Here is a 13,475-nt window from a genome sequence, read left to right as displayed (position 1 = left end):
CCGGGCCTAGCGTCACGTACCAGGCTAGACGCCCAGGCCCAGGTCACAGCTAAGGTGCTTTTTAAGCTCCTCCTAGCTGTCGTGTACGACGAGAAATCCGGATTTCCACCTGCTGCGACATGTCGCTGGCCCCCCGGCGCCCCGAACCACTGGCCGGTCAAGTTCGGATGGGCCAATCTCTCGATCTGACGACCAGTTTGATGTGTGCTGCATCATCATAGGTACGTATGTACGGCCGAGGCGGTCGATTTGGCCAGCCCAGACTGCAATCTCCCTGCGGGTTACGAGATCAAGACAAGTGTGCCGCGCCTAGGGGTCCCGGTTGCAGAGCTGGATGTTTCAGACGCCGAAGGGGGCGCGCGCGCCGTTGCCGTTCTGTGAGTCTGCAACACTACAGTATGTCTAGCACTCTATCGCTGCAGATCGAATCCATTCCACAAAGCAAAGAGCGTGCTCAGCCTTCGCTGCCGCCCGCACGAGCCAGAGCAGAACAGACGGGAAGGGGGCGGCGGCGGCAATGCGGCTCCCCCCAAGACTTAAGTCGATCAATTGACTTTGACCGTCTCGTGGTTCATCTTTCGTCGGGGCCTGCTCTGCCCTGCGAGCTGGAATCAAACAGCCTCCTGCATCCCGTGGCAGCTTCAGAACTCGGACCCCAATGGATGCTACATCAGAGGAGACACTGCCTTGGCCTTGCGTGTTACAGTACAGTACACCCGCAGGCGCGAGGATGCTGATATTGATAAGGAGAGCACGTTATTGCTCCGATGCCACCCAAGGCGCTCTCCTAGTCCCCCCAGAGGGGCTGGGCCCGCTTGTCAGCGTTCTTGACTGACTGACCAAGACCGCAAGATTCTTCCTGTAGGAGAGAAACAGGGTCAAGGATCCTTCGTGTCCATGTGCAAATTCAATTCCATTCGCACCTGGGTGGGGACCGTCTGGGAACGGCCGCCTACCCAGTCGCATCCCGGCGTGAACTGATTCCCCACAGATGTTCGATAGAGCTTAGAAGGACCACAGTCCATCTCCGAACGGGTTCAGCGTCGAGCGTCAAGCGTCATAGACGTCACTTTGGGAAAGTCCCCTGCTTCGATTCTTCGCTAAAATCAAGGCCGTTGGCCGCATTCAGAGGTTTCCCAAGCCAAGGGCCAGCCACGAATCCTCAACGTGGACATGGGAAATCTCCCTCCAAACTTCCTTGTTTCAAGACGGCAATTAGCTGGTCGCTGCAGCTGGCGAATCGGGAACTTTCTGGCCCTATCGTCTCCATGCCGTTCCAGGGTTGCATCGAATGAGGCGTTCTGCACGATGATCGGTGAATGATGTGGGGTTCTTGACACCTCTCAAGTCTCCAACCTCACTTGCGCTCACCTTGCTTGACCTCTTCTTTTAAAATGGGTATCTAATTATACTCAGCAGAACCCTGCCTGCCTGTGTGCAGCGAGTTCCGTACGAGACTAGATTTGCTTCTCGGAGGCTTTCCTCCCCCGGTGAGAAAGAACATGGGCCCACCCGGTTCTGCTCATTTTGTATTATTAGTACGCAAAGATGAGTTATTATACTTCGGCGCGAGGCTGAAGCTGAAGCGCTCTCGCGGACGATCACTTTGGGTAGGTGCTATCAGGCTTCGGGCGTGGCACAACCGCTGAGCTCGAGTTGCCGGTTGAGGTTGCGCAATATAATCTACCGGTTTTTGGCGGTGGCTGGCTTGCGACAGAGGATGCAAACAAACCTCGCGAACGCGGGGTACCCGGTCATGTCGGTTATCTTCTTCTTGGTCCGCCTTGGGCTGCTTCTTGCTGCTTTCCGATCCGAAAACTTTGAATCCCATGGCTCTCCACCGCACAACCAATGTGTTGGCAGTCTGGCAGCGCCAACTTGACCCTGCCGTCGATCCGTGAACATGGCAAGCAGGTGTGCCAATGCCTGCACAATTGCTCCTTTGCCAAGCAACCAAGCCCGCCCCCACCAAGAGATTTGTGGTGTCTATGTGCGCGTCCTTGCTGCGTGGACCGAGCCGCCCACTGCAATTGGCCAAGTCATTGTCTGTTTTGAGACAACAAGTCATGGCATACATACAGCAGCGCCTCAGCTTGAGTTTTCGGGGGCAGACTCATGATTGGCGGCTATCATTGGCTCAACTCGAAACCTGGGCCGGCCGCCTTGCATGAAATCCGCGTGTCTGGCCGCCTGCCGGCAAATAGCCAGCTGCGGCTCGGTCAAACAGGAGGCTCGTTAGATGAGGCTGCTTTTATATAGCCGCTGTCGCAGACAACCAGAGGTTTCTGACGTCTGCCAGATCATCCGGGATGTGCTGATCGCGCCTTGGGACAAGAAACTGGTTTCTCGCAGTTGAAAACTCCCCAGATGGGAAGGCTGGCATTGTCCCGATCATGTTGGGCTGACCATTTAGTACCTTTGGCTACTACTGCAGAATCATGACTCTCCCCCCGGGAGAATATGGAAGGGCGAGAGTGATCAACGAGCATGCAAATTCTTGGTTTCGACGACCCGCCATCGTATGGAGCCCTTGGTACCAGCACTTGGCCTTTCCCGCAGTCGACCGGATGAATACACAACGGTGCACTTCAAACCGTCTTGGTGATGTACCTTTAGAGTAACCACTAGCAGGAGCTTGTATTAAGGATTAAGCAGTCCGTCGTCTAGGCCAACAACTAGGGGCTTTTTGAGTGCGCAATGTAGTCAGGCTTATAGACAGCTTCTCGGATTATGAAGCTCCCATGCACTACCCAACAGTATCATCATTAGTATGTAGTACATCACTCGCCCCCTACTACGCCTTCACCGGACTCTTAGTCAGCTATAGAACAACAATTTGAACCCGCCAACACTGCCTTGGCAGACTAAGCCTGGCAAACTCAATTACATGGCCTTAAACCTTGCTCAGCGTCACCTACGCCGGTTTATAATTGTTCAAGAACAGCGCAATTGTCCGAGGATGACTTCAATTCCTGACCTACTTGAGTAAATTTTACCAGCAACTACAGCCAAAGCATGACGTGATTCTTATGTTCAACTGAAGGATGTCAAGAAGCTGCCGTGACTCCGTGAACCTGGACCAGTACCCTGACAGAATTACTAATTGAATTACTGATTGGACGGGCAGTGTATACCTGGGACAGCAATGAAAATCCGTGGCTATTCATCCGCAAGGAAAGCCATCTCTTACAACAAAAGGGCACGAATTCAAGAGGCCAAAGATGCTCCATTAAACACATTCAATCTGAAAATACGTCCTTCCCATTATGCTCCTGGCCCAACTCCCAAAACCACCCACCAAACAAATAAGAATAGTAATACATGAAAAAGTACCAGAAAAAGTGATTTCGTTCGTTCCATATCGTTGCTCGTATTACCGCGGCCCGTGACATATCCGCAAGGCTCGACAGCCACCCAAGCTTTCAACACCGCCTTCAATACCCGGGCCTGGATTTCTTGTCAACCTCCATTGACGGTATGGCCTATGTCATGGGAGACCGCGGCGATAGTGACAGGCTACCCCGTGTCCTTAGGCGGTGGGCAGGAAGGTAGGTTGGCCAAACACCCAGGACAGGGTGGTGAAGACACAGAACTCGCCTGTGGGGGACGCGGCCATGGGGAAGATGTTCCGCGACTGAGGCAACCCCGTGGCGGTGGCGGGCCCGTTGCCGTTGCCGCCGCCGCTGGTACCAGTCGAAGTAGGTCCAATGGGTGTACTGGACACGATAGCACCGCCCACGCATTGAGATGCTAGCATGGAAATGTCAGCGACGATCTCTAACTATGACATAAGTTATTCTGAAAAGGGGGAACACTCACCCTGGTAGGCAACGATAGAGACGGGAATGCACCCAGCAGGCCACTCAGACGAAGGCCCAAAGGTGATCTCAAACGATCCAGTCGGAAGCTGGCAGAAGCCCGCCTCGCCGTCGCTGAACGCTGCGTTGAACCAGTGCAGGACACCGCTGACGACAGAGAAAGTTGTGCTGATGGAGCCGCCAGTGCCAACACGGAAAGGCATGAAGGGGACGCCCGGGTCTGTAGCAATGAACTGGCCGCCGCTGGACAGCTGCCCGTTGGTCAGGTTGAACAGAGTGGCATCGCTGCAGAAGGACGGGTTCAGGGGCCCGGCGCCACCGATGAAGCCGCTGGCTGCTTGACGCTTGAAGACGGACAAATCCCGCTTTGTGGCGTTGGTGGCGGCACCCTGGTCTTGTATAACCCCAAGCACCAAAGCATCACTGGGGATGTCTGTGACGCCGGGGACATCAGAGCTGGTAGCCGTAGCCGTCGCAGATGAGCCATCACCGCCTGAGCTGGTGGCCGTCTCGGTTGACCCGGCACTGCCTGTGCCGGTAGCCGTCTCAGATGAGCCAGCGCTGCCGGAACCAGTAGATATCTCAGGTGATCCAGTGCTGCCTCGGCTGGTAGTCGTCCCAGATGGAGCAGAGCTGATTGTGTTGTTGGAGCCGCCGGGGCTGCTCGTAACTGTTGTCGAACCTGAACCAGTGCTGGTAGCAGCTTGGCTTCCGGACTGGGAGCTGGTCGTGACCTGGCTGGACTGGCTGCTGCTGCCAGTGCTTCTGGTAGTCATGGTTGTGTTTGCAAATGGACCTGTAGCCAAGTCAGTGGCTGTGGTGCGGGAAGTACCCGAAGTAGTAGAGTTGTTTGTGGTTGTGATGATCGCAGTGCTGGTCTGTGAATTTTGTGAGGAGGTTCGGGAGGTTTGGGAGGACTGAGAAGTCTGAGAGGACTGAGAGGTCTGAGAATTCTGAGTAGTCTGGGAAGTCGGGGAGGTTTGGGAATTCTGGGAGGACTGAGAATTCTGAGAGGATTGAGAAGTCTGAGAAGAAGTCTGAGAGGATTGAGAGGTCTGAGAGGTCTGCGAGGTTTGGGTGGACGCTATTTCACCCGTCAGTAAGAGATGTCATACATGAGTGATCCGATATAGGGAAGCCTACTGGCAGCGCTAGACGAAGTAGTTGTCGTCGAATTGCTTGGGACAATAATGGTTGCGTTCCTCGTATCAACGGCTTGGATGATTTGTACGTAGGAATCTCCCGGTGCGCGTTTCGAGAACCGCTTGAAACCACTTTGCGACTGGGCTGACTGGGCTGACTGAATTCTGGTGCCACCGCCACAAGTTTGGTTGGGATCACCTGTGCAGGGCACATTGCAGAGGTTTCGGTTCTGATCTGTGAGCTGGCCGCTGTTCAGTGTGTTGCCACAGAAGCAGTCGCCATTGTTGTTGGCAGAGTATTTCAGTTTAGCCCCTGCACAGAACCCAGCGCAAGCTGATGTGGAACGCCCAATGTCGACATCACCGATCAAGCTCAGTGTCCCGTTACCAGTAAAGGGGGTTTGCCCAGGGCCAACCAAGAAACAGCCTAGGTATTCGACGACGTATGGAACTGTAGACTGCTCTCTAGTAACGGGGTCATAGATGATCAAGTCGACTACCGCAGCGTAATCATCAGGGACGGCAGTCAGATTGAAGATTGCGTTGAATGGCTGAACATCTGTGGTAGTAACGGTGACCGTGGCCGTGGGCGCGGAGGAGGTTATGGACACCGATGAACTGGATACTGATGAAGAGAGGGTATTGGACGTGGCTCCAGAGCTTTGGTTGTCCCCACCTCCTGTGGTTGTAGTTGTAAGTCTGTCGTCGGTGGAAGTCTGTATTATGTCCGTATTCACTCCCGTTGTCGTGCCAGACGCCGTAGTGGTTCCTTGGTCTCCAGTGCCGACAGCTGTAGTAGTAGTTTGTGTGCTTGGGCTAGTCAAAGAGGGAGGGGTAGTTTCTGTTGATGTCACGACAGTGTTTGTATTACCTGTGTTGGTCACCTGGGTCACGGTGTTGGTGTTGCCGCCCGTGCCAGTCATAGACGTGCCTGTGCTCGTTGTTGCTGTTCGACTTGTCGTTTGCGTGTTAGTGTTAACGGTATTCGTGTTGACAGTGTTGGTGTTGACGGTGTTAGTGTTTGTGTTAGCCGTATTCGTGTTAATAGTGTTGGTGTTAACAGTATTCGTGTTGCCTGTGTTCGTGTTGACCGTGTTTGTGTTGATAGTGTTCGTGTTGACAGTGTTCGTGTTGATAGTGTTTGTGTTGACAGTGTTCGTGTTGATTGTATTCGTGTTAACAGTGTTGACTGTATTCGTGTTGACTGTGTTTGTGTTAACAGTGTTGACTGTATTTGTGTTGACGGTATTAGTGTTTGTGTTGGCCGTATTCGTGTTAATAGTGTTGGTATTAACAGTATTCGTGTTAACGGTGTTTGTATTAACAGTGTTTGTGTTAACAGTGTTCGTATTGACAGTGCCAGTGTTTGTGTTAACAGTATCGGTATTAACCGTGTTGGTAGTAACTGTGTTGGTGTTGATAGTATTAATGGTGGCGGTGTTAGTGTTCACTGTGTTGGTGTTCACTGTGTTGGTAGTAGCCGTGTTAGTGTTAACAGTATTGGTAGTGGCAGTGTTTGTGTTCACTGTGTTGGTGTTAACCGTGTTGGTGTTGATGGTTACGGTAGTAGTCCCTAGTTCGATCCGTCAGTACTACTCCGTACATAGGGACGTCTCCAAAATTGACTATGCCACGGCACTGCCCCCAGATATGACAAAAAGGAGAGATGAACATAAGAGCAACTGCGCCTATGATCAAGGGCTTCCTCCTAGCAACGAAGCGGCGCATATGGGCAGCGTACCAGTTTGGACTGGGCTCACGAAGGAGACCCTGCGTAGCAGCATATGGTAGCTTGGATTTGAAGTCTCATATGAGTAATGTTCAACTAAGGAACATCACGTTACACTTGTGTGGGCCATAGCAGGGTATAGACTTCTGGTGAGGTGTATGAAAAGGGGCATTATACATACCACTAGTGGGTGTACAGCTGTAGGCTGACCTGACGGCGTAGGTCTGGGTGTAAGCCACCGCCCATGTACCAAGAGCGGCCGACGGGTTGGATTGCTTGACATATATCAAACCTCCGTTGCCGAAGTCAGGCCCGCAGTTTTGCGTCAATGAGCCCGAGCATGGCTTGTTGCACACGGCGAATGTTTCTGGGTTGCCGGATGTGCTGATGCCATTAGCGCAGATGCATGTCGATGGGCCCGAATCCGCGGCACGCATCGCCACCCAGTCCCTGTTCTGGTTACTGCAATATGTAACGCAAGAGTCTACATTGACAATACCACCAGGCAGCGAACCTGACGCGACCGTTAAGGGAGACACGAGGATGGCATTTGGATAACAGCCGTAGGGTTGATAGAGCGCAGAAGGAGCAGCACTCCCGGTTGGTGTAACGGTAGCCACGAATGACGCGGATCGAGTAACTTGACTAGGGTTGTATGATACGCTGAAAGCGGCCCGGTTGATGATGGACGAAGGCGTCGCGAAACAGCTGTAGGCATCCGTTGCGGGCGTGGCGGCACCGGTCGCTGCGATACCTGGGATTCTGGGAACATAGCAGCCCATCAACTGCGGAGCAGCATAGACTGGGACGACATTCTCGTTTCCAGTAGCACAACAGTTTTGGCCAGAGCAGTCGCTGCTTCTTCATTAGACAAGTCGTGAAAGCTCTGATGTTGGGACCTCGGAGACGTACCTTGTTTGGGGTGAAGCGCAGGTCCTTTTACATAAATCGCTGTTAGCATCGAAGGCTCGCGCACCGACTCCAAAGTCGGCACCGCAGTTGCAGGCCACCCTGTAGTCTGTCAGCCGAGGGGAAGGAGTATTTTCTTCTCAGGCAGGACCTACGGCGTGCTGCCAAGGGACGTATCGTATCTCATATATGCCAGAGGCAGCTTCAAGTCTGCACAGTATGCGAAACATTGACTCGATGACGCTACATTTTTCTTGAAAACGGCAGCGTCACCGGGCAGGTTAGGGTTATAGAAGCACCCAAGCTTCTCGTAGTTGTTCGGCAGTGCAGCATTATCATAGTCAACTTCAGCCTGGAAAGATTCATCGGCGTAAATTCTGGCACCTCTGAAAGTCCCACAAGTGTCGAGGCGGTCGCCAGTGCACGGCTCGTTGCATCTGCTCTCGTCTGTGGCTGGTATTAGATTCTTGACCCCGTTGTTGAGTGACGAACCACACGTGCAGCTGTTCTTCCACAAGCCACTGTACCTGAAGCCATGGTGACGGCAAAACCTAGTGCAGTAGAAGGGGGTCGTTGTCGCATTGACGAAGTCGTTATTGACGTATTCAATATAGGCTCTGGAAGGGTCGCCACCGTTGCCTTGGGCTTGGAAGTAGAAAGGATCCACGTCGTTGGCAGTTTCATAGCAACCGAGGTACTTGAAGGTCTTCACACCACAGGAAGCCTGGGCGTCCTCAACGAAGTATCCCTGAGCATTCACACGGACTATGAATGCCCAGATGCCGACCAGGGCGGCGGCCCTCAAGGTTGAAGGCGACACCATCTCGGGAGGCGAGGGCTTTGCACACCGCAGGAGTATCAATGCAGCAAGGAGAAGAGGCCCAGTGAGTGGTGACGAAGTAGGCTGAAACGAGCGTGTAGAATCTGAAGGAACGTTGCCGACAAGATGCGGATAGAGAGGAAAATGTTGCAGGTAATTCAAGGAGACAGCCGTATTTGAAGAGAGACCGAGCGGAGAGAAGGGATGGCAATACGACCCGAGCGAGAGGAATGTCTGATCCAGTCGCGTTTTGGAGTGGCATTCTCCACGCTGACTCAAATTCATCACCACGCGATGCCATTGCTAATGAGCGACGCCTAGTCGGCGGCATCCCTTGGAATGATGCGGAAGATCGTATTAGAAGTGGCGAGTCGAGAGAAGCGGCACGGAGTTCTAGAACGTGTCTTGCAGCGTGACAAGTTAACTTGGTAGCTGAACGAAACTGGCGTCTAAGAAATCAGCGTGGAGCAGGACGCAGTATCAACCACCTCAAGAGTTTCCAGGGCCCATATGATGGATGGCAACTACTGCTACATGCCTAGGTAGATTAACTTGCGCCTCATAGTTGAAAAGGGTATATTTCAGCTTGCCTCGGATGCCCTCGGATTCCCGCCGACAAAATCGCATTTCGCAGAATTCTTTGCACATAGTTACGTGTCTCAGCCACCCCAAGGGTGAGATAACAGATATTGATTTTTCCGATTGAAATTGGCAGTAGCGCAGCCGTAGATACTGTACAACCCTGCGCACGAAGCAAGCAAGTCCCGTTCCCAAGTCACGAACCTGTTCCAGCCATAATGCCTTAACTCCCTTCACCGTCTACTACTCCGTAGTCTACGCGGAGGTTCTAGCCCTCAAATTCCACAATCCCCTGACTTGCAGTCTTCGATTGGCCCGCTTGTGGATCTTGCGTGTCAAGTAAAGATTGCCTTGACCCTTCCTGTCCTTTCGCTGCTCCGGCCTCGGCATCCGCGCCATCCAGAAGGTCCCGGTCCGACGATCGCACGCTGCGCCGTTCGGGGTCGGCAGCGGACGACTTTGGTTCGTGCAAGTCATCGTCATCCTCCTCCTCTTCATCCCTCGGTCCCGGCAGCGCGTTCTTTTCCAGCTCGCGCTGGGCTTCCTCCATACGGCGACGGACCTCTGCCGCAACTCGCGATGCGTCTGTAACGATATTGTCTAGTACACCCCGCAGGCTACGTGTCGCACCAGCGGCGCCCTGCTGGGGTACTGGAATCGGAGGAGCGGTCGCGCGGCTGAAGCTCGAGAATGTGGTCAGAGACGATACAGATTGGTATGCAGAGGCAGGAAGCCCATCAATGAGATGTATCGAAGTTGGAAATGAAGATTCGAAGAATTGTTCCAGGAGCTCATCGGCCAATACTACCATCCTAAAGGTCGGCAATGTCATATGTAACGGGTTGGAAGGGTCTAGCGCTGCGTTTGCCTTCTCTGATTGCGCCTTTGAGACAGTGCGTGTAACTTTGCTCCCTGTGCTGGCGCCGGGATTCCCACTAGCTGGTGGGTTTGATGGGAGATTGTGCTTCTTGGCCTTTGTCGAGGCCTCGTCGGGCCCGTCAAAAGCTAGGAGATCGTCCTCGTCGTCGTCCTCCTCCTCATCATCATCATCACCAATCGCGAAGGCGCTGTTATCCGCTGCTTGGTTATCGCTTGAATCCTTCGTTTCTTGAGCCTTGTTCGCGGAGACGTCTTGGTTTATAGGGTGGTCTGGATCAGCATACTCAAAGCAGCGTCGGATGAAGGCACTGACACTGCCGAGGAAGCGCTCGCTGACCGTGCCGCCAATCGGGGGGCTGCCTGGACCACCGGCCTCGGCAAGGGTATTTAGAGCCGGGCTGGAGCTGGATGCACTGAGAGATCCTTCCAGACCACGCCGTGACAGGAAGAGCAAAGCCTCGGAAATGCGTAAGATGCCCTCGCGGTCGACTTTCCCGTCTCCGTCATCGTCGTACAGCTCGAAAAAGTAGGTAATCGTGCCCATGATATCACGTTTGCCTTTGATTTGTGCAAGGCCTGTGACGACATTTTGAAGAGTCAACGTCGAGCTTGAATCAACGTCCCAGCGTCTGAACAATCTCTGCATGAACTCGTGATCTGCAGGCTCCGGGCCGCCGCCCCACGGCGAGAGGAGGTTGCTGTTGGATTTCCTAAAGCTCCCAAAATATGCAGGGTCCTTCTCAGGGAACTGATCCCTGGTAGGCGTCTTGGGTGCATCGGAGATGGCCCACTTGGACATGGCAGCAAGGAATTCCCTGAATGCGTCGTAGTCCATCACGCTGGTACTGGGACCGAGACCAACACGTCCCTTTTCCACACCATGATCCCGCTGCTCGGAAAAGGCTGCAGAAGCTCTGGTCCTGCTCGCCTTCGCCCGGCGGAGCTGCTCTTCTTGCAGGATGTGGTCGCGTTGTTGTCTTTCGTACAAAATTCCATAGAACCTATCATACAGAGCACCAAGCTCGTCCGGGCTCAGTAATTTACTGTCCGGCCCAAGATTGCGAATGGCAGTTCGCTTGGCGAAGTTCTCAATATTATTGAGCACAGCATCCTTATTCTTCAGCCTCAGATCCTGGATGCTGCTATGCGTGATGCCCGAAAACTCCTTGAAGGCGACTACCATGAGTTCTTGAAATCGATTGATAGCTCGGAGCTTCGGGTTCTCCGACTTGGGATGCGCAGATTCGTCCAGACGCGAAAAATACCCCTTCAAGACCGAAATGAAGGCGCCGTCGTCTGTTGCATCTAACAACTCCTCGCCATTGATGCGTAGGATTGCGAGGCCAACCTGGAAAAGAACCTTGGGCCCCTCAACAAAGAAGACATCGAGAACTCGAAATGCGAAGACCAGGGGCATGGAGTTGATGTATAGGGAGAGAAACCAGGGGAGGGAAACAACCGAAAGTTGGACATCGCTCTTGACCAGGTGCTCCCAAAGTATCGGCATCGTCTTTTCGACGAGGGACTCGAAGACTTTCTGGTCCAACAAGGTGCCGTACATGGTCGTTGAGTAATACCCTGGGACTAGCCGATCACAGAGAGCGGAGAGCAGGAAGAATGCCTGAGCTTCAGACATGTAAATCAGCAGTGCGGCGACCACAATGTTCATTGCTTGGCAATAGCCGACGTCGGGATTAACCCAACTGTAAGCAGTGAGTACGCGGCGCAGGCGGCCGATGCCATCTTCCGTCTGAAATCCAGGATACTCAGGCAGGCTTCGGTTCAGATCCTTCTCGATCTCGTCGATGGCCAGGCTCTCCTTCCCTGAGAATTTCGCCAGCGTGTCGGCGTAGAGTGTAGGGTTCTCGAGTCTCAGGTACAGTGAGCCGGACGTCAACTCCCACATTTCGCCTCTCAAGCGGTTGGGCAAGCCAACCCGAATCAGCTTGTGGAAGGTAGGCTGGCGAATCAAGGTCGCATTCCGACCGTTATCACGCAGATATTCAGCCCATAACCTCATCTTGGCCCTATCGCGGAGCTTCTTGGGATCACCGGGGTATCGGAACACCATGCCTAGACCGGCATCAGGGGGGTTGGCGTTCTTCTTGTCCTCGGGTCGGAGCAAGTATTCCGAGTAGCACTCGCCAACGACCTTCTTCAGCTTGCCCACATTGCCGACGGCGGATCTCAAGCCCCTCTTCAGGCCATCACAGAACCTCTCGCAGGCGGGGCGACTGCCTGCCAACTGAATTGTGATACGCTGCTCCCTAAGCTGGCTCTTCTCCTTGTCCTTGGCCTCCTCTTGGGTGATGCCATTCCATGTCGTAATCGCCAGGGCAAACTGCGCAACAAGTTAGCTTCGAAGGGGGCCCGGTAACGCAGAACAACCCAAGGCGGTGGGGAAAAGGGATGCTCTCACTTGGAAGGTCTGGCTGTGCAGACGCTCCACGCGCCTGATGGCGCAGAGCGGGAATGTGAAGCCGTTACCACCAGGGCCGCCGCCGTGTGTCTGGCCCGTGAAGGCCGACGAAGAAGAGGTGCTGGCCGAGCTGATGAAGCTTGTAGGGGTGGTGGAGAAGCAGATGTAAGCCTCGGACAAGTGCAGCTTCCCGGCATAGTGCCAGCCCCGATCGCGATCTCTGTCGCCCTGGGTGGCATTTGAGGGCGGAATCGTCAGCTCGGCGGGGATCTCGTACAAGGGCGTCTGGGTGCTGGGCAGGCGGAACTGGTGCTGGAAGAGAGTGGCCTTGGAGGGGTTCTTGTCCGAGTTGGTCAGGTTGAGGCCCTGCATGGGGTCCATCAGCTGCTGGGCAGCCGACTGGGCCTTCTGCACCAGGTTGGAGAAGGCGAACATGATGGGCGTCGTTTCGGTGGTTTGGTCAAGTACCTTGGAAGGCGTCCAAGGGCATCGGCCAGAGCATGCCGGGGGGTCCTGACCTCTGGTGACCGCGGAACAGGTGGTTCGTGCAGAGGGACACGACCGTGGTGTGCCGCCGGGGGGGGACAGGATTTGCAGTCGTCTAGAGCGCTCGATCTACCACGCAGAAGCACGAGACAAAGGTTTTGGATTTGGAGTTGGAGTTGGGACTGAAGTCGTCGAAGCGCGGCTGAGTGGCATGACGGGGCGCCTGTCGTGGGGTTCCCAGGTTGCAGGTTGCGAAGGGGCAGCTCAGCCTCAAGCTCGCCCAGGACAGGACAGATCCAGGGGCCGCTGTGGCTTAAGCTCACTAGCGCGTGCTGGGCTACCCTTCTGGGCCGTAAGTTTGGGGTGGCTACAGCAACTTAGCACCCAGCCCTGTGCTGAAAAGACGGGGACAGGGCCCTGCCGAACTGCCGGATGCCACAACACCAGCCAGAAGCAGTGTTATAGTGAATCGACTTGGTGGGAGGGCCTATCATGACGTTTGAAAGGGCGTACCCGACAGTACTAAAGGAATAGTCCCTCATCCATCGCACCTCCCAGCGCGCAAGTTCCGTGGAGAGTCTGAAGCCTCCCTGGAAGCACATACAGTATCCATAAACCGGGTTATCAACCCCCCAAGCACCTAAGTTAGTACCTACCTAGGTACCTTGCTACCATGTCGCCTGCTCCCCGGGCG

At 54.2% G+C, this 13,475-nt stretch overlaps 2 protein-coding genes across 2 annotated transcripts; both read right to left on the bottom strand.

Annotated features, from left to right (window-relative positions):
* Positions 1-3,529: 3,529 nt before the first annotated feature.
* JN550_002012 (uncharacterized protein) lies at positions 3,530-8,421 on the bottom strand (the record flags this gene model as incomplete). The annotated part of the gene is made up of 6 exons (XM_049313261.1): positions 3,530-3,750; positions 3,820-4,902; positions 4,962-6,533; positions 6,871-7,544; positions 7,602-7,700; positions 7,754-8,421. The coding sequence occupies 6 exons, from the start codon at positions 8,419-8,421 to the stop codon at positions 3,530-3,532; spliced, it is 4,317 nt and encodes a 1,438-aa protein (XP_049176073.1).
* Positions 8,422-9,265: 844 nt separating this feature from the next.
* On the bottom strand, positions 9,266-12,730 carry JN550_002011 (uncharacterized protein; the record flags this gene model as incomplete). The annotated part of the gene is made up of 2 exons (XM_049313260.1): positions 9,266-12,217; positions 12,296-12,730. The coding sequence occupies 2 exons, from the start codon at positions 12,728-12,730 to the stop codon at positions 9,266-9,268; spliced, it is 3,387 nt and encodes a 1,128-aa protein (XP_049176072.1).
* Between the last annotated feature and the right edge of the window lie 745 nt (positions 12,731-13,475).

This window comes from Neoarthrinium moseri (assembly GCF_022829205.1).
Source record: "Neoarthrinium moseri strain CBS 164.80 chromosome Unknown scaffold4_Wmoseri_CBS_16480, whole genome shotgun sequence".
Lineage (NCBI taxonomy): Eukaryota > Fungi > Ascomycota > Sordariomycetes > Amphisphaeriales > Apiosporaceae > Neoarthrinium > Neoarthrinium moseri.
The sequence above is the reverse complement of the archived record's forward strand: the minus strand, read 5'-3'. Positions and strand labels throughout refer to the sequence as shown.